The 26,884-nt window shown below is 46.2% G+C and overlaps 2 protein-coding genes across 5 annotated transcripts; one reads left to right on the forward strand and one right to left on the reverse strand.

Moving 5' to 3' along the window:
* Positions 1–7,004: 7,004 nt before the first annotated feature.
* LOC118402487 (uncharacterized) lies at positions 7,005–10,150 on the forward strand. Its single transcript, XM_052476367.1, has 7 exons — positions 7,005–8,873; positions 8,952–9,070; positions 9,153–9,256; positions 9,326–9,503; positions 9,588–9,791; positions 9,868–9,959; positions 10,039–10,150. Exons 1-7 carry the CDS (start codon positions 7,005–7,007, stop codon positions 10,089–10,091), a joined length of 2,619 nt encoding a protein of 872 aa, XP_052332327.1. The 3' UTR covers positions 10,092–10,150.
* A 1,100-nt stretch (positions 10,151–11,250) lies between these two features.
* Positions 11,251–24,068, reverse strand: LOC118401801 (midnolin-like). 4 transcript variants are annotated; one of them, XM_035799402.2, is made up of 6 exons: positions 23,185–24,068; positions 22,700–22,790; positions 22,305–22,367; positions 17,148–17,687; positions 16,273–16,699; positions 11,251–12,106 (listed from the first exon to the last, which is right to left on the reverse strand). In XM_035799402.2, the coding sequence occupies exons 1-6, from the start codon at positions 23,406–23,408 to the stop codon at positions 11,826–11,828; spliced, it is 1,626 nt and encodes a 541-aa protein (XP_035655295.2). In that variant the 5' UTR covers positions 23,409–24,068; the 3' UTR covers positions 11,251–11,825. The 4 variants fall into 4 exon arrangements, with proteins under 4 accessions (XP_035655295.2, XP_035655294.2, XP_052332329.1 ...); XM_035799401.2 differs by having other exon boundaries at positions 11,251–12,109; positions 23,185–24,061; XM_052476369.1 differs by having other exon boundaries at positions 17,529–17,687; positions 23,185–24,059.
* Positions 24,069–26,884: the final 2,816 nt, after the last annotated feature.

A 26,884-nucleotide genomic window follows, 5' to 3' on the forward strand; every position in this document is an offset into this window, starting at 1 on the left:
TCTGAAGAAAAATGTGTCATTTACACACCCAACTTTGTTGGTGAATGACCGACTTACTTGCATGAAGTTGGCGTTGGTATTCACTTCCCAATTCGAATGACCTTCATCCTAGAATTCAGGAGGTTGATGACCACACCCCTCTTTGAATATCCAAAGCATTTTCAAATAAGGTTGTATCCAAAAAGACCAATAGGTGAAGCTTGAAGCTCCCATTTCAGAATTTGTTAGGATCGATGCTAACTCTGTTCGGGCAGACGAGACCATCTCATTACATATTCTCTGGCAGTGTACTTAAGTAATGTTTTGGAGTAGCTTTACTTTATTACGATTTGTATTTTTGACTACTTTTACTTCACGACATTCCCACAGAAAATGGAAATACTTTTACTCCATACAATTTCCCTGACACCCAGAAGTTCTAGTTCAAATTTGAATGCTTAGCAGTAATGGATAAAGGTCCAATTCACACCCTTATCAAGAGAAGGTCCCTTGTCTTCCCTACTGCCTCTGATCTAGTGGACCCATTCAACAAATGCTTCCTTTAAATAGTGTTTGAGTGGCTGTCTAAAGGAATATATGAAATTGTGCCATCTGTTTTGCTAAAGATGAGGAATAGGATGTGTAGTGTTGGGGAATAATCAGAATTGGTTGGGAACAAAGGTAAGATGTTTTATATTCATATGTTTTTAAAAAAGTAACTTTTTTATCAGAATGTTGTTTTTGTTGTATTTTAGTGGTGGCCATTGGCAGTATTCTGTTCTAAGTTGCATGGGTCGCAGAGAGGAGAGGTTAAGGTATCATGTGTAAACATATATTTTGCTCCACTGTCTGTGTGCCAGTCACTCCCTACTTTTCCCATTGGGGAGAGGAGGATGGCAGTATCTGGAATCATTCTATGCTCTCCGTGAGTTTGTCCAGGATTGGTTGTATTTAGAATTGGTTGTATTTAGAATTGGTTGTATCTAAATGACAATTTGATATAGGCCTGTTGATATGGAGGATTGGTTTATGGTTCTGGGGTTTGAGTAAGACCAAGCTGAACGATTTATTGTGTCTATGCTGTCTGACTATGTGTTCTTTGCTATTAAAGGAACTCAGCTGCAATGTGTAAGGGGCTCTCAGAGAATTCATTGATAGACACTGAACTGATCTGAGAGTTAAAGGGTTGTGATAAAGCGCATATAATTAAAGATGGACTTTGATAACTAACTCTGACTTGTGTTGTGGTTTGCTCCCATGATTTGGTAAATAGAGAATTTCCACGACAGTAGCTTTTACTTTGTACTTTCACTCAAGTATGACAATGTAAAACTTTTTCCACCTCTGATCTCTGTTTAATTGAAAGTTGCAAGCACAAAATTGCACTGAAACACTTTGCTGCTAGCCAGTGACTTGATATGTTTATTTAGCTAAAGTTGCCAGCCTGCCCTGGGACTGAACACCTCCCCCTGCAACTGGATCCTGGACTTCATGACAGGTTGTGAGGGTAGGCAACAACACATCCGGCACGCTGACCATCAACACGGGGGCACCTCAGGGTGCGTGCTTAGTCCCCTCCTGCACGACTCCAACACCATTAAGTTTGCCAACGTTGGTAGGTCTGATCACCAACGATGACACAGCCTAGCAGTGTGGTGCCAGGACAACCTCTCCCTCAACGTCAGTAAAACAATTGATCTGATTGTGGACTACAGGAAATGGAAGGCCGAGATACGCCCCCATTCATATTGACAGGGCTGTAGTGGAGGGGGTCCAAACACAACACTGTTGTGAAAAGCGCACGGCAATGCTTCTTACCCAAAGATTTTGCATAGGCCCTCAGATACTCAAGTTCTTCAGCAGCACCATCGAGAGCATCTGGACTGGCTGCATCACCGCTTGGTATGGCAACTGCTTGGCATCGGACCGCAAATGCGCTACGGAGGGTCATGCGTATGGCCTAGTACATCACTCCCTGCCATCCAGGACCTCTATAGTAGGCAGTGTTCGGATGGGTTGTTAATTAAGGCCAAAAAACTGTCAGACTCCAGCCACCCAAGCCACAGACTGCGTTCTCTGTTTCCGCATGACAAGCGGTACCAGTGCACCAAGTCTGAACCAACAGGACCCCGAACAGCTTCTACCTCCAAGCCATAAGACTTCTTAACAAGACTGCTATATAGCTAATCAAATGGCTACACATACTGCTGTACCTGCATTGACCCTTTTTTGTACGAACCCATTTGCACTGACTCCATGCCAGGGATCATCAACGAGATTCAGCTGAGGGCCAATTGTTTTGTTGAGTGCATGGTCGGGGGGCCAGAACATAATTAACAAATCATTTGTAGACTGCAAATTGACCTCAAGAAGCCCAAAGAGATATGTTTGACTAAAACATAATCATTTCAAACCTTGCATTTCAAACCTTGCATTTCAAACCGGCCACGTGTCTATTATGTGTGGGAATACCTTGGAACAGAGTTCTTAAATTAAAATCACTTGGAGCTGATATCCTGGTGTTTTTAGTCTTTCATGTTTTGCTCAGAAAACTTGGGAGGGCAGATATGACCATCCGCAGGTCAAATTCTGCCCACGGGCCACCAGTAGGGGAACCCTGCTCTATGCGCACACACTCACACACACTTTCACTAACACCCCAACACACACACACACAAACACACACACATAACATGCACACACATGCATACTGACGCCACACACACACACTGCTGCTACTGTCTATTATTTATACTGTTGCCTAGTTACTTTAGCTCTATGTACAGCACATAGCTACCTCAATTACCTTACATATACTCGGTACTGGTACTCCCTGTAGGTAGCCATATTATTTTTATTTGTTTTTCACTGTGTATTTATTCCTTTTCACAATTTTCATTACTTCAGCTCTGCATTTCTGGAAATGGACCCGTAAGTAAGACATGTGACACATACAATTCCATTTTATTTTTATTTTTTACATTTGCTCAATGTGCCTGCTGATGTTAGCAAGCTTCATTGACAAACACAGGGATGGAACTTAGCTAGATAGTGATTTTGGGCAGTGGTAAACTGTGTGTAGTTTGTCCTTTATTTCTGATAGTTTGACAGCTTGCTGATGAAGTTGGAGACATGTTCTCAGAAATCAGTCCTGCACTGCAGCAGCTGACTAGAATCTGTCTGTAGTGCACTACTGGTTTTCAGGCAACTTTTTGTTCTTGAGAAATACTGCACCAAACACCTTAGCTAGATGTAAAATTGTGTGACTAAGACTTCCTTGGCAAAACCATCCAAATGACAGATTTCTTGATTCATCAGATTAATTCAGACAATTGAATATTGGTCTACCAACCTTTCTTTGGAGAGCATATAAATGCCGGCCCTATAGAAAAGTATGTCTGTCCTACATATTACATTTCTATGAACACTCTCTAAAGTTAAGCCCTCCTCAATAAAGCTCCAGGTGTATGTGATTTTGTGTGCGCAAAGGCAACCAATGACAATCAACTTCACATTCTTCAGCACCTGTTTAAATAATCAGGTCTGGACAATAATCAAGTTGATTTCTGAATGGGGTGGGGCCTTTGTCAGACATCGTGGCTATAAAATGGTTTAACAGACTCTGTGGAAGAATTGACAAGAATAACGTATGTCTATTTGGGGAGATGGGCTTCAGTCAAGTGGCTGCAGTGCTGCTGTTGGTCGTGGTGTTTGGCTGTGTTAGTGATGCTTGGATCTCCAGATGGTTTTATCCAAGATTGGGGTTTCTGCATGACGATGAAGTTTCAGCACAGTTTGACACTCAGAAGCGAGTGCAAGAAGACCCTGTGGGAGAGGACCCTGTGGGACAAGAACCTCGCGAGCCCGTTGTCGTTCCTGTGGGGCAGGAACCCGGCATCGAAACTAGCCAGGCTGAAGACCCTGAGAGCTTCCAGTCCAAGCAGACATTTGAGAACCCTCTGACTTGGCTCTATCCTACGATTGAGAAGCATGTGCGCAATTCTACAGCGTTTCAGCGGCTAAAGCAGGTGGCAGCCAACGGTGTAGTGGCCTGGTGTGGGAAAAGTGTGGTCCGTGTGGAGGTGAAACAGGAACTTCTGGGGATTGGCCGGCTCGTCCAGCCAGAGCGTATCACTCTAGGAGGCTGTGCTGCCATTGAGGAGGATGCTGAAGCTCTTGTGCTCACCTTTGAATCAGAGCTGCATGGCTGTGGCAGTGAGCTGACGGTATGTCATATTTGTTGTTTAACTTCCTGAAGATGTCATCATTATCTGATGCATGATTTGTGATCTGTTCCTAGATGACTGAGGATGTGCTGATCTACACCTTCAGTCTTGTCTATGAGCCAAAACCTCTTGCTAACATTTCTATATTGAACACCAGTAAAGTTATGGTTGATATTGAGTGCCACTACTTGAGGTAACTATTGTTGCATTCTTCACTTTGACAACATCTATAATTCTGAAGTGTAAGTAATGGTATTTTCCGTGTTTCTAGGAATCATGAAGTAAGCAGCAATTCCCTGAAGTATGCTGTAGAACCTAGCAATCCTGTGGGCCAAGAACCTAGCCAGGTTGTTATAAAGCCTTTGTTAGAGCCTGTGGGCCGGGAACCTAGCATAGAGCCTGTGGGCCAGGAACCTAGTGAGCAGCCTGTGGGCCATGATCCGATTGGAAAGCCTGGACAGGAACATAGCAAGCTTTTTGGTGGGCTTTTGGGTCTAGAAACTAGCAAGCCTGTGGGCCAGGCAGCTGGAGGGCAGCCTGTGGGCCAGGCAGCTGGAGGGCAGCCTGTGGGCCAGGCAGCTGGAGGGCAGCCTGTGGGCCAGGCAGCTGGAGGGCAGCCTTTGGGCCAGGCAGCTGGAGGGCAGCCTGTCGTCTGGGAAGCTAGCAGCGAGCCTGTGGGCCGGGAACCTGTTGGAGAGCAGCTTGTAGTCCAGGAGCCTGTGGGCCATGAACCTGGAGATCAGCCTGTGGGCCAAGAACCTAGTGAGCCTGTGGCCCAGAAACCTGTTGGAGAGCAGCTTGTGCTCCAGAAACCTGTGGGCCATGAACCTGGAGAGCAGCCTGTGGGCCAAGAACCTAGTGAGCCTGTGGGAGAGCAGCCTGTGGTCCAGGAACTTAGCCAGCAGCCTGTTGGCGAGCCTTTGGACCAGGAACCTAGCGAGCAGCCTGTGGGCCAAGAACCTCGTGAGCCTGTTGGCCAGGAACCTAGCGAGCAGCCTGTGGGCCAGGAACCTAGCGAGCAGCCTGTGGGCCAGGAACCTAGCGAGCAGCCTGTGGGCCAGGAACCTAGCGAGCAGCCTGTGGGCCAGGAACCTAGCGAGCAGCCTGTGGGCCAGGAACCTAGCGAGCAGCCTGTGGGTCAGGAACCTAGCGAGCAGCCTGTGGGTCAGGAACCTAGCGAGCAGCCTGTGGGTCAGGAACCTAGCGAGCAGCCTGTGGGCCAGGAACCTGTTGGAGAGCAGCCTGTGAGCCAGGAACCTGTTGGAGAGCAGCCTGTGAGCCAGGAACCTGTTGGAGAGCATCCTGTTGGCCAGCCTTTGGGCAAGGAACCTAGCGATCCTTTAGGCCAAGACTCTAGTGAGCATGTTGGAGAGCCTGTTGGCCAAGATTCTAGTGAGCCTGTGGGCCAGCAACCTGTTGGAGAGCAGCCTGTGGGCCAGGAACAAAGCCAGCAGCCTGTTGGTGAGCCTTTGGGCCAAGGCCCTATTGAGCCTGTGGGCCAGTCACCTGGTGAGCAGCCTGTTGGCGAGCCTGTGGGCTATGAACCTGGAGAGCAACCTGTGGACCAAGAACCTAGTGAGCCTGTGGGCCAGCAACCTGTTGGAGAGGAGCCTGTGGGCCATGAGCCTGTGGGCCAAGAACCTAGTGAGCCTGTGGGAGAGCAGCCTGTGGGCGAGCCTTTGGGCCATGAACCTGGAGAGCAGCATGTGGGCCAAGAACCAAGCCAGCAGCCTGTGGGCCAGGAACCTAGTGAGCCTGTGGGCCAGGAACCTAGTGAGCCTGTGGGCCAGGAACCTAGTGAGCCTGTGGGCCAAGAACCTAGTGAGCCTGTGGGCCAAGAACCTAGTGAGCAGCCTGCTGTCGAGCCTGTGGGCAAGGAACCAAGTGAGATTTTAGGTAATGAACCTAGCGAGCAGCCTGTGGGCCAGGATCCTAGTGAGCAGCCTGTGGGCCATGAACCTGTAGAGCAGCCTGTGAGCCAGGAACATGTTGGAGAGCAGCCTGTGGGCCAGCCATTGGGCCAAGAACCAAGTGAGCATGTTGGGGAGCCTGTGGGCCAGGGACCTAGCGAGCCTGTGGGCCAGGGACCTAGCGAGCCTGTGGGCCAGGGACCTAGCGAGCCTGTGGGCCAGGCAGCTGGAGGGCAGCCTGTGGGCCAGGCAGCAGGAGGGCAGCCTGTGGGCCAGGCAGCTGGAGGGCAGCCTGTGGGCCAGGCAGCTGGAGGGCAGCCTGTGGGCCAGGCAGCTGGAGGGCAGCCTGTGGGCCAGGCAGCTGGAGGAGAGCTTTTCGTCTGGGAAGCTAGCAGCGAGCCTGTGGGCCGGGAACCTGGAGAGCAGCCTGTGGGCCGGGAACCTGGAGAGCAGCCTGTGGGCCGGGAACCTGGAGAGCAGCCTGTGGGCCAAGAACCTGGAGAGCAGCCTGTGGGCCAAGAACCTGGAGAGCAGCCTGTGGGCCAAGAACCTAGTGAGCAGCCTGCTGGCGAGCCATTGGGTAAGGAACCAAGTAAGATTTTGGGTAATGAACCTAGCGAGCAGCCTGTGGGCCAGGAACCTAGCGAGCAGCCTGTGGGCCAGGAACCTAGCGAGCAGCCTGTGGGCCAGGAACCTAGCGAGCAGCCTGTGGGTCAGGAACCTAGCGAGCAGCCTGTGGGTCAGGAACCTAGCGAGCAGCCTGTGGGGCAGGAACCTAGCCAGCCTGTGGCCCAAGAGCCTGTGAGCCAGGAACCTGTTGGAGAGCATCCTGTTGTCCAGCCTTTGGGCCAGGAACCTAGTGATCCTTTAGGCCAAGAGTCTAGTGAGCATGTGGGAGCCTGTTGGCCAGCAAACTGTTGGAGAGCAGCCTGTGGGCCAGGAACAAAGCCAGCAGCCTGTTGGCGAGCCTTTGGGCCAAGAACCTAGTGAGCAGCCTGTGGGTCAGGAACCTAGTGAGCAGCCTGTGGGTCAGGAACCTAGCCAGCCATTGGCCCAAGAGCCTGTGAGCCAGGAACCTGTTGGAGAGCATCCTGTTGGCCAGCCTTTGGGCCAGGAACCTAGTGATCCTTTAGGCCAAGAGTCTAGTGAGCATGTAGGAGAGCCTGTGGGCCAGGAACCTGTTGGAGAGCAGCCTGTGGGCCAGCCATTGGGCCAAGAACCAAGTGAGCATGTTGGGGAGCCTGTGGGCCAGGGACCTAGCGAGCCTGTGGGCCAGGGACCTAGCGAGCCTGTGGGCCAGGGACCTAGCGAGCCTGTGGGCCAGGGACCTAGCGAGCCTGTGGGCCAGGGACCTAGCGAGCCTGTGGGCCAGGGACCTAGCGAGCCTGTGGGCCAGGGACCTAGTGCGCAGCCTGCTGGCGAGCCATTGGGTAAGGAACCTAGCGAGCATCCTGTGGGCCAGGAACCTAGCGAGCAGCTTGTGGGTCAGGAACCTATCCAGCCTGTGGGTCAGGAACCTAGTGAGCCTGTGGGAGAGCAGCCTGTGGACCAGGAACCTAGCGAGCAGCCTGTGGGTCAGGAACAAAGCCAGCAGCCTGTTGGCGAGCCTTTGGGCCAAGAACCTAGTGAGCATGTTGGAGAGCTTGTGGGCCATGAACCTGGAGAGCAGCATGTGGGCCAAGAACCAAGCCAGCAGCCTGTGGGCCAGGAACCAAGGAAGCCTGTGGGCCAGGAACCAAGTGAGATTTTGGGTAATGAACTCAGCGAGCCTGTGGGCCAGAATCCTAGCGAGCTGCCTGTGGGCCATGAAACTGTAGAGCAGCCTGTGAGCCAGGAACCTGTTGGAGAGCAGCCTGTGGGCGAGCCTTTGGGCCAAGAGCCTAGTGAGCATGTTGGGGAGCCTGTGGGCCAGCATCCTGTTGGGGAGCAGCCTGTGGGCCAGGAACTTGGCCAGCAGCCTGTTGGTGAGCCTTTGGGCCAAGAACCTAGTGAGCATGTTGGGGAGCCTGTGGGCCAGCATCCTGTTGGGGAGCAGCCTGTGGGCCAAGAACCGGGCCAGCATCCTGTTGGGGAGCAGCCTGTGGGCCAAGAACCAAGCCAGCAGCCTGTGGGCCAGGAACCAAGGAAGCCTGTGGGCCAGGAACCAAATGAGATTTTGGGTAATGAACTCAGCGAGCCTGTGGGCCAGGATCCTAGCGAGCAGCCTGTGGGCCAGGATCCTAGCGAGCAGCCTGTGGGCCAGGATCCTAGCGAGCAGCCTGTGGGCCAGGATCCTAGCGAGCAGCCTGTGGGCCAGGATCCTAGCGAGCAGCCTGTGGGCCAGGAACCTAGCGAGCAGCCTGTGGGCCAGGAACCTAGAGAGCAGCCTGTGGGCCAGGAACCTAGCGAGCAGCCTGTGGGCCAGGATCCTGTTGGATTGCCTTTGGGCCAGAAACCTATCCAGGATGAAGACTCTGAGAGCTCCCAGTCCAAGCAGGCGTCTGAGAACCCTTTGACTTGGAGCTTTCCTGAAGTTGCAAAGCCTGAGCACAGGCCTACTGTGTCTGAGCGGCTGAAGCAGGTGGCGGCCAACAGTGTGTCGGCTCAGTGTGGGGAGAGTGTGGTCCGGGTGCAGGTGAACCAGGACCTGCTGGGGATTGGCCGGCTCATACAGCCAGAGCGTATCACTCTAGGAGGTTGTGCTGCCACTGAGGAGGACGCGGAAGCTCATGTGATCACCTTTGAATCAGAGCTGCATGGCTGTGGCAGTGAGCTGAAGGTATGTCACATTTGCTGTTTAACTTCCTGACTGCGAATCATTATCTTTGTGCTACATCACTTGTGATCCTGTTCCTAGATGACTGAGGATGTGCTGATCTACACCTTCACGCTTGTCTATGAGCCAAAACCTCTTGCTAACACTTCTATAGTGAAAACCAGTGCAGCTATGGTTGATATTGAGTGCCACTACTTGAGGTAACTATTGTTGCGTTCTTCACTTTGACAACCCATATCATTCTGAGGTTTGAGTAATGCCATAGTCCATGTTTGTTTCTAGGAATCACGATGTGAGCAGCAATGCCCTGAAGCCAACCTGGATCCCCAACATTTCCAACATGGTGAAAGAGGAACCCCTCTACTTCTCCCTGAGGTTAATGACTGGTAGGTAAACCTGACTGGAAGCCTCTTCCTTTGTGTGAACCCCCACTGACATGCCACTCCTCTTTCCAGCTGACTGGCAGTTTGAGAGGCCCTCCAACCATTACTATCTTGGTGACATGATCAACATGGAAGCCTCGGTCATGCCGTACCACCACGTTCCCCTCCGTGTCTTTGTGGACCGCTGTGTTGCCACCTTGGCGCCTGATGTCCACACTGTCCCTAGATATTCTTTCATTGAGGACCATGGGTGAGTTTAGTTGTCACTTTGACTCCTCTTATATTACCTTAAATGTAACCCCTGAAGCTTTACGTTGACCCTTGGTCTCCTCAGGTGTCTGGTTGATGCCAAGTTGACTGGCTCCAGCTCCCAGTTCCTGTCCAGATCCCAGGATGACAAGATCCAGTTTCAGCTGGAGTCCTTCAGGTTCCAACCACAGATTGATTCCCAACAGCTCTACATAACATGTCATCTGAAAGCATCTGCAGCCTCTTCCCCCATTGATGCTGAGAACAAGGCCTGCTCTTTCACAGATGGGTATGTATAAGCTGGGTTGTGGGTATAGTACCTTTGACATGCTGCTATATAAACTAACCTTCATATTTATCTGTAGCTGGAAGGCTGCAGGTGGGGATGACCAGATGTGTGGCTGCTGTGACTCCAGCTGTGCTGTGAGCAAGGCTAGAGATCTGGACAGTGATGTAGGTAAGTGTCAATCAAAGCCAGAGCTTTATTACCAGTTTAAAATGTAATGTATTCCATCACTGTTCTCTACTCTCCTCAGATATGCAGAAGGAAGGTGAAGCTACCTTGGGCCCTATCATGGTCCAAGAGTAATATTACAAGAATCTTTCCTATTTTTAACTTTGAGGAGAATAAATCTGTTACAATGTTCACATCTGACTGGATTTATTTAGGATGTAAAATTCAGGAATGCTATGTTATCAATTAGGAAAATGAGTGCAGCTAATCACTCTTTATTCACAGAACTTTGTCATGAGCTACATTTCTCAGGTTCGTAACGTTGCTCCTGTTCTGAATTGTTCCCCTGGGCCCCATCAATTTCCAGGAGTTTGTCAATTTACTACTTGGTTTTTGAAAATATTTTTTTTTAGTGTTTGGATTCATGTGCGCCCAAGGGCAAGACCAACATGTCATTTTAGGCGTCGCAGCTATAACCGATGTTTGGCGTAAACAAGAGACATGATGGCTGATTTGGGGCTGGAAGAGGGCAGCTGAGTGTCGAACCCTCATGTCTCCTATCACCAGCACCGACCGTAGGAACCTTAATTGCCTGAGGACATACTTGTCTGACTTTCTGTATTTATAAGATGGTTGACTCAACAGAAGTGTTCTGTTATTGCTTTAATTTAAATTGTCAAAGTTAAATTGACACTTGTACAAGGAACTGTAAGTATCGCAGCAAACGTCAGTCGCACTGGTAGTGACCGAGCAATGCCTTACACACCTGGGGTTATTAATATAGCAGAATGTTCTTAAATGGGAGGGACTTGTCAATTTGTCCAAGAAACACTAGTTGCAGAACGTTTGGCAACTGTTTACACTCACCCTCACCTCAATTGTCGCAGCAAGGCGTTATCCTGAAAGGTAAGTTGTATTGGATCTGAAGACATGCCCAGGGGGGGACCTGATCCTAGCTCTTCACTAGGAAGCAAACTGTGGGACTTACCTGAATTTGTCAATAGAAACCATTTCTTCATTTCAACACCCCAGGGCTTGCGTTCAGTACAACACATGTACTGCAACATTCAATTAGTGTTCTGAACAACTAAACTGGGAGAGGTTGCAGAACACTCCACTGCACTTTCAAGTCACCTGTCTGTTCAAGTTTTAGAAGTGTCACGCAACGTAGCAAATGTTTAATTGAACTGAACGCACCCCAGCACTCGATACAGGCATTGAGTTGAGGTCTAGGATTGGAGTATTTTGTTAAATGGATGTTAGGAGTATAATTAAAGGAAAATAGGCGAATTGCTGACTTCAGAATTTGTATTTCCTAGGTAAGTCTGCAGAACAATCAATTATTGCTTCAAACTTAAACAGTCTACATGGGTCAAATCAGAACATTATCAATTTTATATTTTACCTGCTTAATGCATCAGAACATATTGTATACAAAGATCACTTCACAACCTTGCAATAAAGCTGTCCGAACAAATGTGCAGAAACTTATCTATTTGACAACCTCAATGCTACATAGTTCTGACAATGTGAATGACAGCAACTGCAGATGTGTCAGATGAGTTTAAAATGGTAGGTACAGTGACTGGTAGACCCTCAAACAGAGTCTGGTTCCAACAGACTCTGGCAAGAGACTGACAGTAAAGTGTCATATGATCCGCAGAAAGCTCAGTCAAGGGAGTGTAAACTATTTACATACAATATACTACGTAAGTTCTGTTTGAATGTCCAGTTTCAAGAAGGGACAGTTGTCTTTATGAAGAGTCCTTGTGCAGTGTGATCGAGTCCCAAAATGGGCAGTTTTTCTCCTACTCAGCCATTCAAAGGACAGCCAATGACAGGTCCAAACTTGTTTTAATCTCATGCTCTCTATGCCATCAAAAGGTCGGTAGGTATCTCCGGTTTCCATTGCAACTCCAGGTCGTCCAGGGAAGAGCTCTCGCTGCTGGACAGGCTGCCGTTGCTATGGCGGCTGGCTTTGTCTCGTCCGGGCGACCAGGGTTGATGGTGGTGAGGAGGGTAGGGGTGTGAGGTGCGTGTGTCCCTGCGAGCCCGCCTGCGCAGGCGTCTCTGGTGCATCAACATCTGAAGGCGCTCCAGTTTACAACGCAACGACTGGTTCTCTTCCTCAGATTGACTGGAACACAGGCCTGCTGAGAGAGGAAGAGAGGATGAGAGGGAATAGAGAAAACAGGAGGTTGGAGGAAGAAGACTAGAAGAGTCATGAGCAGTGGAGGAAAAATTACCCAAATGTCATACTGTAGTAAAAGAAAAGATACCTTAATAAAAAATTACTCAAGTAAAATTTAAAGTCACTCAGTAAAATGCTACTTGGGTAAATGTATTTGGTTTAAAATATACTTAAGTATCAAAAGCAAATGTAATTGCTGAAATATACTTATATCAAAAGTAAAAGTATAAATAATTTCAAATTCCTTCTAAGTAAACCAGATGGCACAATTTTATTTTTTTCTTATAGCCAGCGGCACACTCATTTACAAACGAAGCATTTGTGTTTAGTGAGTCTGCCAGATTAGAGGCAGTAGGGATGACCAGGGATGTTCTCTTGATAAGTGTGTGAATTTGACACTTTTACGTTCAAAATGTAATGAGTACTTTTGGGGTGTCAGTGAGAATTTGTGTAAAAAGTGCATTATTTTCTTTAGACGTGAAGTGAAAGTAAAAGATGTCAAATAAATGGTAAAGTATAGATTCCCAAAAAAAATACGGAAGTAGAACTTTAAAGTATTTTTACTTCAGTACTTTACACCACTGGTCATGAGGAAGAATGTTATAGCAGGAATTAAAGTAGTATATAAACTCAGCAAAAAAGAAACGTCCTCTCACTGTCAACAGTTTATTTTCAGCAAACTTAACATGTGTAAATATTTGTATGAACACAAGATTCAACAACTGAGACAAACTGAACAAGTTCCACAGACATGTGACTAACAGAAATTGAATAATGTGTCCCTGAACAAAGGGGGAGGTCAAAATCAAAGGTAACAGTCAGCATCTGGTGTGGCCACCAGCTGCATCTCCTCCTCATGGACTGCACCAGATTTGCCAGTTCTTGCTGTGAGACGCTACCCCACTCTTGCACCAAGGCACCTGCAAGTTTCCAGACATTTCTGGGGGGGAATGGCCCTAGCCCTCACTCTCTGATCCAACAGGTCCCAGATGTGCACAATGGGATTAAGATACGGGCTCTTCGCTGGCCATGGCAGAACACTGACATTCCTGTCTTGCAGGAAAGCACGCACAGAATGAGCAGTATGGCTGATGGCATTGTCATGCCATGGTCATATCTGGATGAGCCTACAGGAAGGGTACCACATGAGGGAGGAGGATGTCTTCCCTGTAACGCACAGCGTTGAGATTGCCTGCAATGACAACAAGCTCAGTCCGATGATGCTGTGACACACCGCCCCAGACCATGACGGACCCTCCACCTCGGATTCGATCCCGCTCTAGAGTACAGGCCTCTGTGTAATGCTCATTCCTTCGATGATAAACACAAATCTGACCATCACCCCTGGTGAGACAAAATTGCGAGTCGACAGTGAAGAGCACTTTTTGCCAGTCCTGTCTGGTCCACCAACGGTAGGTTTGTGCCCTTATGTGACATTTTTTGCCAGTGATGTCTGGTGAGGCCCTGCCTTACAACAGGCCTACAAGCCCTCAGTCCAGCCTCTCTCAGCCTATTGCTGACAGTTTGAGCACTGATGGAGGGATTATGCGTTCCTGGTGTAACTCAGGCAGTTGTTGTTGCCATCCTGTATCTGTCCCGCAGGTGTGATGTTCGGATGTACTGATCCTGTGCAGGTGTTACACGTGATCTGCAACTGCGAGGACGATCAGCTGTCCGTCCTGTCTCCCTGTAGTGCTGTCTTAGGCGTCTCACAGTGTGGACATTGCAATTTATTGCCCTGGCCACATCTGCAGTCCTCATGCCTCCGTGCAGCATGCCTAAGGCACATTCACGCAGATGAGCAGGGACCCTGGGCATCTTTCTTTGGTGTTTTTCAGAGTCAGTAGAAAGGCCTCTTTAGTGTCCTAAGTTTTCATAACTGTGATCTTAATTGCCTACTGTCTGTAAGCTGTTAGGTGCATGTTCATTAATTGTTTATGGTTCATTGAACAAGCATGGAAACAGAGACCCTTTACAATGAAGATCTGTGAAGTTATTTAGATTTTTATGAATTATCTTTGAAAGACCGGGTCCTGAAAATGGACGTTTCTTTTTTTTTGCTGAGTTTACATATACACCACATGACAAAATGTATGTGGACACCTGCTGGTCAAACATTTCAGTCCAAAATAATGGGGATTAATATGGAGTTGGTCCCACTTTGGCTAATATAATAGCCCCCACTCCTCTGGGAAGCCTTTCCACTAGATGTTTGAAAATTGCTGCGGGGACTTGCTTCCATTCAGCCACGAGAGCATTAGTGAGGTCAGGGACTGATGTTGGGCGATTAGGTCTGGTTCGCAGTTGGCGTTCCAATTCATCCCAAAGGTATTCGATGGGGTTGAGGTCAGAGCTCTGTGCAGGTCCGTCAAGTTCTTCCACACCGGTCTCGACAAATCATTTCTGTATGGAACTCACTTTGTGCACGGTGGAATTGTCATGCTGAAACAGGAAAGGGCCTTCCCCGAACTGTTGCAACAAAGAAGGAAGCACAGAATCGTCTAGAATGTCGTATGCTGTAGGTTTCCCTTCATTGGAACTAAGGGGCCTAGACTGAACCATGAAAAACAGCCCCAGACCATTATTACTCCTCCACCAAATGTTACAGTTGGCACTATGCATTCGGGCAGGTAGCGTTTCTACTGGCATCCGCTAAACCCAGATTAGTCTGTCAGACTGCCAGATGGTGAAGCGTGATTCATCACTCCAGAGAGCTGTAATACCACTCTATCCGAAGCTTGGCATTGCGCATGGTGATCTTAGGTTGTGTGTGGTTGCTTGGCCATGGAAACCCATTTCATGAAGCTCCCGAATAACAGTTATTGTGCTGACGTTGCTTCCAGAGCCAGTTTGGAAATTGTTAGTGAGTTTTGCAACTGAGGACAGATCATTTTTACACACCATGCGCCTTAGGACTCGGCGGTCCTGTTCTGTTATCTGCGAGGCCTACCATTTCGCATCTGATCTATTGTTACTTCACAACAACATCACTTACAGTTGACCGGGGCAGCTCTAGCAGGGCACAAATGTGACAAATTGACTTGTTGGAAAGCTGGCATCCTATGCCGGTGCCACGTTGAAAGTCACTGAGCTCTTCAGTAAGGTCATTCTACTGCCAATGTTTGTCTATGGAGATTGCATGGCTGTGTGCTCGCTTTTACCCTCCTGTCAGCAACGGTGTAGCTGAAATAGCCAAATCCACTAATTTGAAGGGGTGTCCACATACTTTTGTGTATATATAGCGTACAGTACATTGCACCATACTCATGTAATCAGCCTAGCATAGTTTTTGGGCCCATGAACATAATGGAATAAATTCTAATTCCAAGAATGGAGCAGTGCCGTTTCCCTGACAACGTGACCCAGAGCCGCCACTGTCGCCAATGATTATGTGTTCATTAGTATGTTTCCGGCGCTAGGGTGAAAAGGTACGAGTAAGATACAATAGTTCGCACCCTCAGGTTAAAAGGTTAAGGTCCTGTTACTATGTGTGTGTGACGGTGAGTGCATTCCTGTTACTAACTGACCCCTGTGGGCCTTGTAGCTACATGCTCGCTCTGCCCTAAAACACTTATAACCACACATACTTTTCTTATTCATTGCAGACTGGGGAACAAATGAATGCGTAGGCCATCAGCGAACGGATATAAACAACCCTAGTTCATTAATAGGGGGAGCAGAAACCACTTCCTCCTTTCCAACAATACCCTCACAACCAGTGTTCTCTGCTGTACAGCTGCTACTTTCTAAACTTGGACACTAAGCAGAACCAGAACTCAACTATTGTGGACTAGCTTGAGAAGGCTGGACTGGTTTCCAAACATGACGCTAGGGTTTCGGAATGCAGGAGCGAGAACTCGGTGACAGACCACTGACGAGGAATACTTGAATGCTAAACAGTCATTTAATGCACATATGTTTTCAATGAAGACAATAAATAGAATCACTATCGCATTCATTTGGTTCTTTAGTTGTGTTATGAAGAAAAGGAGTCGAATAAAGACAGCATGGTATAACAAAACCTAAACATCCTTTGTCTCAGCATAATGTTGTACTTTGTTTTGCCTATAATCAGCTACACACAGCATTGACAAGTTTTGGTTATTCTGTGGGACCTCAACTCACCAGCAGGTTTACATGAGTGACTTTGTTCCTGGCTGATGTGGTCTGTAAGTGGTCCTGAGGTAGCAGTGCTGACAAGGTCAGGGGTGAGAGGTGAGGGCGGCGGGAAGGGCGAGGTTGGGGTACTCGGAGTGCTGCTGGTTGGGGTGCTGGGAGGGCGGCAGAGGAGCTGGGAGAGGGACAGTGGAGCCCCTTGGTAGTGGCGAGTGGCACTGAGAAGGTCGTTGAGGATCTGGAAGATGGTGTTGATGCCTCGTCTGGATGACTTGACACCGGTACTGGTGCTGTCCTGCCCAGCTGGGGGCAGAGTGCCTGAGAAGGTCCCGGAGAAGACTCCTGGGGCATGGCTCACAAAGCTCTCTATGACAGCACCTGGTTCCCCGGCAGCTGTTTTATTAGAGGTGGGAGTACCAGCCACACTGCAGTCACCCTGTGATAAAGAGGGCGAAAGGGTTGTATTTTTTATTTAACCTTTATTTAACTAGGCGAGTCAGTTAAGAACAAATTCTTATTGGGTTAAACTGCAGAAAGACAGATTCGTACCTTGTCAGCTCGGGGATTCGATCAAGCAACCTTTCGGTTACTAGCCCAAGCTCTAACCACTAGGCTACCTGCCACCCCAAAATTATATAATATATATATATTGTATATAAGATACTCCCTGTCTAGTCAAAATAGAGCCTGTATAATGATAATAGCAGTAGCCTACTTGTCATATATTTCAATAAATAAATATTACAATAAATCTGCAACTACATTAAATGTATTCCTTGCTTTGCAAACAGGATCAGGCTTTGAAGTATTTAACTAACATTAGCATGTGATAATACACACATAATAGTCACATTATAATAATATGAATAATCTGTTAGTCCCACCTCTGGGTAGGTGGTGGCAGGGGTTGGGCTCTGGGGTGCAGGGCTGGAGCAGGTGGGGTTGGTGGAGCAGGGGGGGGCACTAGGTGAGGGAGAGAGGTTGGTGACGTGAGAGGTTGAGGAGGGGGTATGAGGGGAGACAAGGGCAGGGGAGGCTGAGGTGTTGGAGGAGAGCTGGGCTGGGCTGGGCTGGGCTGGGGTGTTGGAGGAGAGCTGGGCTGGGCTGGGCTGGGCTGGGGTGTTGGAGGAGAGCTGGGCTGGGCTGGGCTGGGCTGGGGTGTTGGAGGAGAGCTGGGCTGGGCTGGGCTGGGCTGGGGTGTTGGAGGAGAGCTGGGCTGGGCTGGGGTAAGGGAGCCTAGTGGACCCACACTTTGCAGCATGCACCTGTTCAACCCCAACTCTGCCTGCTCGCTGGGTGATGAGGTGACTCTGCTGCTGCCCAGCGGCACTCTGGGGGGCCAGTTGGAGCTGGACGAACATCATGTGCTCACCGACCCTGAGGGCAAGGGTCAGGGGTGAACGGCCAGACAAGAAGTCACTGACCTGCAGATACAGAAAAGGATGAATAACTTGATTAATATATTTACAGAACTTATTTGTTTGCTGCCTCTCTCCATTACAAGGGTCCTTAATGATCCAAGATGTAATAAGCTTCAACAGACAAGTCATATTGGTACCCTCTCACTCGTGTTATGGCCCCAGACATTCAGAGCTATTTACTGAGAGCTAACTGCTTTCTATGGACACAGAGGCATTACTATTTAGATCTGTTTTGTTATTATCAGTCTGGTGTCTCTATTTAGCCCAGCCCAGTCACGAAGCAGAACACTTCAGTAACAAAGAGGCTATCAGGCCTAAAGACGGCAGAGTCACGACAACAGTCTCGTTGAACTGCTCACCTCTCCATTGTAATATCTGATGTGAGGGTTTGCATTCTGGTACAAAATGGCTTCTGATATTTGGTGTAAATATAATCAATATACTCTATATAGTGGTGATATTTTAATCTTGTGGTGGAGGCTAGGTCACTGCGTGTACGTGTGCGCGTGCATGTGTGAGGTGCAGTCTGGGGCGGGGGCAGTCAGACCATAATGAGAACTACCTAGCCATTTCTTAGAAAACTGTTCTTTGTCAAGTTGAGTCATTCCTTCCCATCTCAACCACAGACACATACATATGCAGAAACAACCACAGACACATACATATGCAGAGACAACCACATACATATGCAGAAACAAACACAGACACATACATATGCAGAAACAACCACAGACACATACATATGCAGAAACAACCACAGACACATACATATGCAGAAACAACCACAGACACATACATATGCATAAACAACCACAGACACATACATATGCAGAAACAACCACAGACACATACATATGCAGAAACAACCACAGACACATACATATGCAGAAACAACCACAGACACATACATATGCAGAAACAACCACAGACACATACATATGCAGAAACAACCACAGACACATACATATGCAGAAACAACCACAGACACATACATATGCAGAAACAACCACATACACATACATATGCAGAAACAACCACAGACATACATATGCAGAAACAACCACAGACACACATATGCAGAAACAACCACAGACACACATATGCAGAAACAACCACAGACACACATATGCAGAAACAACCACAGACACATACATATGCAGAAACAACCACAGACACATACATATGCAGAAACAACCACAGACACATACATATGCAGAAACAACCACAGACACATACATATGCAGAAACAACCACAGACACATACATATGCAGAAACAACCACACACATACATATGCAGAAACAACCACACACATACATATGCAGAAACAACCACAGACACATACATATGCAGAAACAACCACAGACACATACATATGCAGAAACAACCACAGACACATACATATGCAGAAACAACCACACACATACATATGCAGAAACAACCACACACATACATATGCAGAAACAACCACAGACACATACATATGCAGAAACAACCACAGACACATACATATGCAGAAACAACCACAGACACATACATATGCAGAAACAACCACAGACACATACATATGCAGAAACAACCACACACACATACATGTGCAGAAACAACCACACACACATACATATGCAGAAACAACCACAGACACATACATATGCAGAAACAACCACACACACATACATATGCAGAAACAACCACACACACATACATATGCAGAAACAACCACACACACATACATATGCAGAAACAACCACAGACACATACATATGCAGAAACAACCACAGACACATACATATGCAGAAACAACCACAGACACATACATATGCAGAAACAACCACAGACACATACATATGCAGAAACAACCACAGACACATACATATGCAGAAACAACCAGACACATACATATGCAGAAACAACCACACACATATACAGAAACAACCACAGACACATACATATGCAGAAACAACCACAGACACATACATATGCAGAAACAACCACACACACATACATATGCAGAAACAACCAGACACATACATATGCAGAAACAACCACAGACACATACATATGCAGAAACAACCACAGACACATACATATGCAGAAACAACCACAGACACATACATATGCAGAAACAACCACACACACATACATATGCAGAAACAACCACAGACACATACATATGCAGAAACAACCACAGACACATACATATGCAGAAACAACCACAGACACATACATATGCAGAAACAACCACACACACACACATATGCAGAAACAACCACACACACATACATATGCAGAAACAACCACACACACATACAGAAACAGCCACAGACACATACATATGCAGAAACAACCACATACATATGCAGAAACAACCACAGACACATACATATGCAGAAACAACCACAGACACATACATATGCAGAAACAACCACACACACATACATATGCAGAAACAACCACATACACATACAGAAACAACCACAGACACATACAGAAACAACCACAGACACATACATATGCAGAAACAACCACATACATATGCAGAAACAACCACATACATATGCAGAAACAACCATAGACACATACATATTCAGAAACAACCACAGACACATACATATGCAGAAACAACCACAGACACATACATATGCAGAAACAACCACAGACACATACATATGCAGAAACAACCACAGACACATACATATGCAGAAACAACCACAGACACATACATATGCAGAAACAACCACACACACATACATATGCAGAAACAACCACACACACATACAGAAACAGCCACAGACACATACATATGCAGAAACAACCACATACATATGCAGAAACAACCACAGACACATACATATGCAGAAACAACCACAGACACATACATATGCAGAAACAACCACACACACATACATATGCAGAAACAACCACATACACATACAGAAACAACCACAGACACATACAGAAACAACCACAGACACATACATATGCAGAAACAACCACATACATATGCAGAAACAACCACATACATATGCAGAAACAACCATAGACACATACATATGCAGAAACAACCACAGACACATACATATGCAGAAACAACCACACACACATACATATGCAGAAACAACCACAGACACATACATATGCAGAAACAACCACAGACACATACATATGCAGAAACAACCACACACATATACAGAAACAACCACACACACATATACATATGCAGAAACAACCACACACACATACATATGCAGAAACAACCACACACACATACATATGCAGAAACAACCACACACACATACATATGCAGAAACAACCACACACACATATGCAGAAACAACCACACACACATACATATGCAGAAACAACCACAGACACATACATATGCAGAAACAACCACAGACACATACATATGCAGAAACAACCACACACACATACATATGCAGAAACAACCACAGACACATACATATGCAGAAACAACCACACACATACATATGCAGAAACAACCACAGACACATACATATGCAGAAACAACCACATACATATGCAGAAACAACCACAGGCACATACATATGCAGAAACAACCACACACACATACATATGCAGAAACAACCACATACATATGCAGAAACAACCACACACACATACATATGCAGAAACAACCACATACATATGCAGAAACAACCACACACATATGCAGAAACAACCACACACACATACATATGCAGAAACAACCACAGACACATACATATGCAGAAACAACCACACACACATACATATGCAGAAACAACCACATACATATGCAGAAACAACCACACACATATGCAGAAACAACCACACACACATACATATGCAGAAACAACCACACACACATACATATGCAGAAACAACCACAGACACATACATATGCAGAAACAACCACACACATACATATGCAGAAACAACCACAGACACATACATATGCAGAAACAACCACATACATATGCAGAAACAACCACAGGCACATACATATGCAGAAACAACCACACACACATACATATGCAGAAACAACCACATACATATGCAGAAACAACCACACACACATACATATGCAGAAACAACCACATACATATGCAGAAACAACCACACACATATGCAGAAACAACCACACACACATACATATGCAGAAACAACCACAGACACATACATATGCAGAAACAACCACACACACATACATATGCAGAAACAACCACACACACATACATATGCAGAAACAACCACACACACATACATATGCAGAAACAACCACATACATATGCAGAAACAACCACACACATATGCAGAAACAACCACACACACATACATATGCAGAAACAACCACAGACACATACATATGCAGAAACAACCACACACACATACATATGCAGAAACAACCACACACACATACATATGCAGAAACAACCACACACACACACACAACCTTGCTGTTTCATGACACAACCCAGCCGTACTGAGCTGGTATGAACGAAGACAGAAAGAAAATGCTGCTTATTTATTTACATAGGCCTTTAATCCTAGCACATAGAGACAACAGTGTTACAGCCATCTTATGACACAGAAGTCCGGTGAAAGATCAGAGACCAACCTGAGTTTCAGTTAAACTCTCCAAAGCCTGCATGATGGTCTGCTCTCTTCTGGATGGTTGGGACTAAGGAAGCAAAGAAAACAAAAGAGGCATATTATATATATATATATATATATGATAGATCAATGCCGATAGAAGGACCTATGAATAGGGCCACACAGAAGCTGGCAAGTACATCCCCAGTAAATCTGGTGTTGTTTTACACGTGGTTCTGTTGTAAAAGTGGTTCAGGGAGAACTGCCAGAGCACCTAGTAATATCACCTCTGCTATAAAGGTCCAGACCTCTTGGCTGAAGCTTTATAGACTATACTTAACATTACAGACATGTTTCCTTTACTCAATAGCTGGTGTTAACTTTGTTAACCATTTATGGACTGTACAATGTATGACTTACTGATAACAAGCCTGCCTCAATAGTTGGGACCAGTGTCAGCTTACTCCCATCAACTATGCCCAGGTCATGTAGTGTCCCTGTACTCAACCGCCTGTGGGTACATTAGAAGACATGATCATTACTATGTGTATATAGAAACATTTAAGAATTTGTATTAATTCATTATTGGCCTTTTATTCACACATGAGATTAAAACGATGTTTTACAAAGAACACCTGCACATAAATGCATTTCATTTATGAGTTCGGCCTGTTTGACAATGAAGTTATAGGCTCATGCAGAACCAGACTTAAAATCGATTACATGATATTGCATCAAATATGTAATACAAAAGTCTACATCAGAATTGTTATTTGGTCCCCTTGAAATCATACCCAATGTACCGAATCAACGTCGTTTCCACGTCCTTTCAATGAAATTACTTCGAACCAACGTGGAACAGGCGTTGAATTGACGTATGTGCCCAGTGGGGTTAGGCTACTCACGTTTCCTTATGCAGCAAGACGAATCTTTCTTTCGGTACTCTGAGCTTTTGGGAAAGTCGTCTCCTCAGCACCTCCACCGTTTCTCCCCGATGGACAGAGAGCTCGAAGCGGCTGCCTGTGGTCGAGCTGATGGACAAGCGCATGAATGATTCAGTAGGTACCGACGCGCAGACTGGAGCCGCGCGGGGAATGAAGCTACGTGTGCCGGGTTGATGATGGTCCATTCGCTGGGCTGCGCTTTATTTGGCACGTTATTTGGGTCGAAGTATCAAAGAGTAGCTGGTATCCGCTTGTCTAAATGTAGGCTATTTGGAACTGACCCACACAACTCCAATACTCTTCTGCCGTTTTCCAGAAGACGAAATATAAATAATTAGATGTTCTTTGTCTTTATTGATCAATGGAGCCAAGTACAGTAGCCTATGAGTTGAACTGTGTGTTCCAAATATGTAACTGAGTGATAACTGAAGATAGATAATCACAATAGACTGCCCGATAGTGCCTCTTCTTGGCTACCCTGTCTTCCTCAGACTCAAACCTACACATTGAACTGTACAATGCGTAAAAGCGTCTCTATTTGATGACTGTTAAATCCTCCCACTGTCCTCACTAGCCAATCAATTGTAAGTGCCTAGTGTTGGACCGCATGGTCCTATCAGCTCTACTTGCTACCCACGTGTAGACAGGACCCGCCCTCGTTCTTGTAGCCTACCGCCAAGCACCATGCCATTCATAAAGGTGGTGATGTAATCAGAAAAAAACAATGTTGCCTTTAAAAATAAATAATGTTTTGACAGATACAAACTATCATTTATATTGACAGAAGAAGTTATGAGCTCAGTGCTGTTACACTGATTTGATTTGAGAATGGGCTCCTTTAAAATGCTGTGAGTGTAGGATATTTCCTTTCTGCTTTGTCTATTCACATTATGACTTTAATAGAATGTGAATTTCCAAGCATTTCACATATTAGGAATGTAATAAGCAAATGAATCAATAATCACTATTCTATTTTATTATTTTCTGTTCTATTTTATTTGACAGTATATTCAAATCGTTATTGTAAGTTATTGTATCCTGTACAGTCCACAGCATCAGGTCTTTCTCTGCTTCTCTGCTTAGTATTCTAGTCCAGTCTCCTCATTGATAAAGAACAGCGTGCCGTCACCTGTCACATAACGTCCAGAGGGCCAGCGTAGACTCTATGACGTAGACAGGCAGAGAAAAGCAGCCAGAACCTCTCCCATCGGGTGCTAAATATAGCACCGCCCCCCTCCGCCCCCGCTTCATCCAGACTGCGTCAGACCTTTCCCGGCCCACCTGCCTGCCTCCATCCACCTACTCATGCACTCGCTCACTCCATCCTCTGTTCTCTGCAAGTGCAACTATCCTTCCTCCGCCCACTCATTCTATCCCTTCCTTTTCAGCATCTGTCATCCTCTTTCTTCTGCCCTCTTCCTAATAACAAGAGTGATATTTGGGGATAGGGACAACGCTCTCTGTCTGAGTCTCTCTCTCTCTCTCTCTCTCGCGCGCACTCTGTCTTTTGTTTGTGTTCTCTCTCTCTCTCTCTCTCTCTCTCTCTCTCTCTCTCTCTCTCTCTCTCTATCTCTCTCTCTCTCTCTCTCTCTCTCTCTCTCTCTCTCTCTCTCTCTCTCTCTCTCTCTCTCTCTATCTCTCTCTCTCTGTCTTTTGTTTGTGTTCTCTTTGTCTCTCTCTCTCTCTCTCTCTCTCTCTCTCTCTCTCTCTCTCTCTCTCTCTCTCTCTCTCTCTCTCTCTCTCTCTCTCTCTCTCTCTCTCTCTCTCTCTCTCTCTCTCTCTCTCTCTCTCTGTCTCTCTTTTATTCTCTCTCTGTCTTTCTCTCTTGTATTCTCTCTCCCTTTCTCCTCCACCTCTCTTTATCTCTGAAATACTCAAATGGATATCCCAGTGTTTGAGAGAGACAGCAGAGCAGAAGCGAGAGGGTGTTATTGTTGAATGTTGTTGCAGAGAGAATAACCCCCACTCACCACAGTCTCAATCTCAGCACGAATCTCAACCTCCCTCCCTGTGTGTAACTTGGATCTTATTCAGGATTGTATTGTCCTTTGACGGCCATTGCTACGCTTCTTTCTGTATAGAACCTGACCAATCATTCTCTTGAGCTTTGGACCTCATACTGCAGAGAGGTGTAAGAGAGACATCAACAAGGGAAAAGCATGACGCATTTGCAGTTCAAGTTCAAGTTTTTATGAACATTTGTAATACATTGGAAAACTTACCTATAGCTTCACAACGCAATACACAATACAGAAAATACAATTCATAGATGCATAACTGACATACATTTCAGTGGATTGGGGTATTCTTCATTGAAGGCTGAATAAAAAGCCCTGTTGAGATAACCTGAGCCAGATAAGTAGCTGATAATAGGTTCCATTTTTGAAGGTTCTATGTGCAGCCTCATGTACAGGAATCCATGTCCTCCATGGAATCCAGCAAGACACCAACAAGAACAATCCCAATACTCCAAAGTAGCTTCCTCTCCTTCTCTCATTCCTTGCATCTGTACTAATCTAACAACCCAGTATAGATGAAAGTAGACCCCAACAACACATTTTCCCCCTTATACTGTATTGCTTTCATCCACCCAATGTTTCCAGATCAGTGCAGATGAAGTAAAAAAGACGAGGAGACGAGGAGAGGAAGCCAGTTTAGACTGTTGAGATGAACCCTGACCCACAGGATGTCCTGTTCCCTGGAGCATGTCAGCAGGGATGCTGCATTGACGTCAGAAGACATGGAACACACTACAAATTCCTCCTCTCCAAATTTACCCTACGTCCTCACATTCCTCCTCCCTCCTCCGTGGCCTTTCCTGGCTTACCCCCTTCGTGGCCTCTCCCAGCACAGTTTTCCCAACGTCTCACCAGTCTGGAATGTTACACCTCTCTTCTCGGAATTCCAGAATGCTGAGCTGACTTTTCAAGGAATTTTGTTTGTATAAGGCGGGAGGTCAGACAGACAGTATTTCTAACATAAACATTTATGTAGGCTAAATGATTGTTTCCTTTAGTATATTCTGCAATTCCTAGAAAGAGAAGTAGTAACCTGCGATTCAATAGTATTGTTTGTCTCTAGCCAGAACTCTCTGTCTACTCATCCTGTCCTGTAAGTCATTAAACACGTATACGGTGCATTCGGAAAGTATTCAGACCCCTTGACTTTTTTCCAGATTTTGTTACGTTACAGCCTTATTCTAAAATGGATGACATTGTTTCCCCTCCCCCTCATCAATCTACACACAATACCCCATAACGATGAAGCAAAAACAGGTTTTTAGAAATTTTGCAAATTAATGAACATTTTAAAAATGAAATATCACATTTACCTAAGTATTCAGACCCTTTACTCAGTACTTTGTTGAAGCATCTTTGGCAGTGACTACAGCCTCGAGACTTTTTGGGTATGACGCTGCAAGCTTGGCACACCTGTACAGTGCCTTGCGAAAGTATTCGGCCCCCTTGAACATTGCGACCTATTGCCACATTTCAGGCTTCAAACATAAAGATATAAAACTGTATTTTTTTGTGAAGAATCAACAACATGTGGGACACAATCATGAAGTGGAACGACATTTATTGGATATTTCAAACTTTTTTAACAAATCAAAAACTGAAAAATTGGGCATGCAAAATTATTTAGCCCCCTTTAAGTTAAT

This window comes from Oncorhynchus keta, chromosome 23 (assembly GCF_023373465.1).
Source record: "Oncorhynchus keta strain PuntledgeMale-10-30-2019 chromosome 23, Oket_V2, whole genome shotgun sequence".
Taxonomy (NCBI): domain Eukaryota; kingdom Metazoa; phylum Chordata; class Actinopteri; order Salmoniformes; family Salmonidae; genus Oncorhynchus; species Oncorhynchus keta.

What these genes read in the sequence shown, in the direction of transcription:
- LOC118402487 (XM_052476367.1), top strand. Translation starts at nt 7,005, where the DNA reads ATGTGGGAGCCTGTTGGCCAGCAAACTGTTGGAGAGCAGCCTGTGGGC. An exon ending in GCTGTGGCAGTGAGCTGAAG is followed by an intron (nt 8,874 to 8,951) that starts GTATGTCACATT and finishes TCCTGTTCCTAG; the next exon opens with ATGACTGAGGATGTGCTGAT. An exon ending in TCTTTCATTGAGGACCATGG is followed by an intron (nt 9,504 to 9,587) that starts GTGAGTTTAGTT and finishes TGGTCTCCTCAG; the next exon opens with GTGTCTGGTTGATGCCAAGT.
- LOC118401801 (XM_035799401.2), bottom strand. Translation starts at nt 23,408, where the DNA reads ATGGACCATCATCAACCCGGCACACGTAGCTTCATTCCCCGCGCGGCT. An exon ending in CTGCCACCACCTACCCAGAG is followed by an intron (nt 16,700 to 17,147) that starts GTGGGACTAACA and finishes TCTTTATCACAG; the next exon opens with GGTGACTGCAGTGTGGCTGG. An exon ending in TCACTCATGTAAACCTGCTG is followed by an intron (nt 12,110 to 16,272) that starts GTGAGTTGAGGT and finishes TTCCTCTCTCAG; the next exon opens with CAGGCCTGTGTTCCAGTCAA.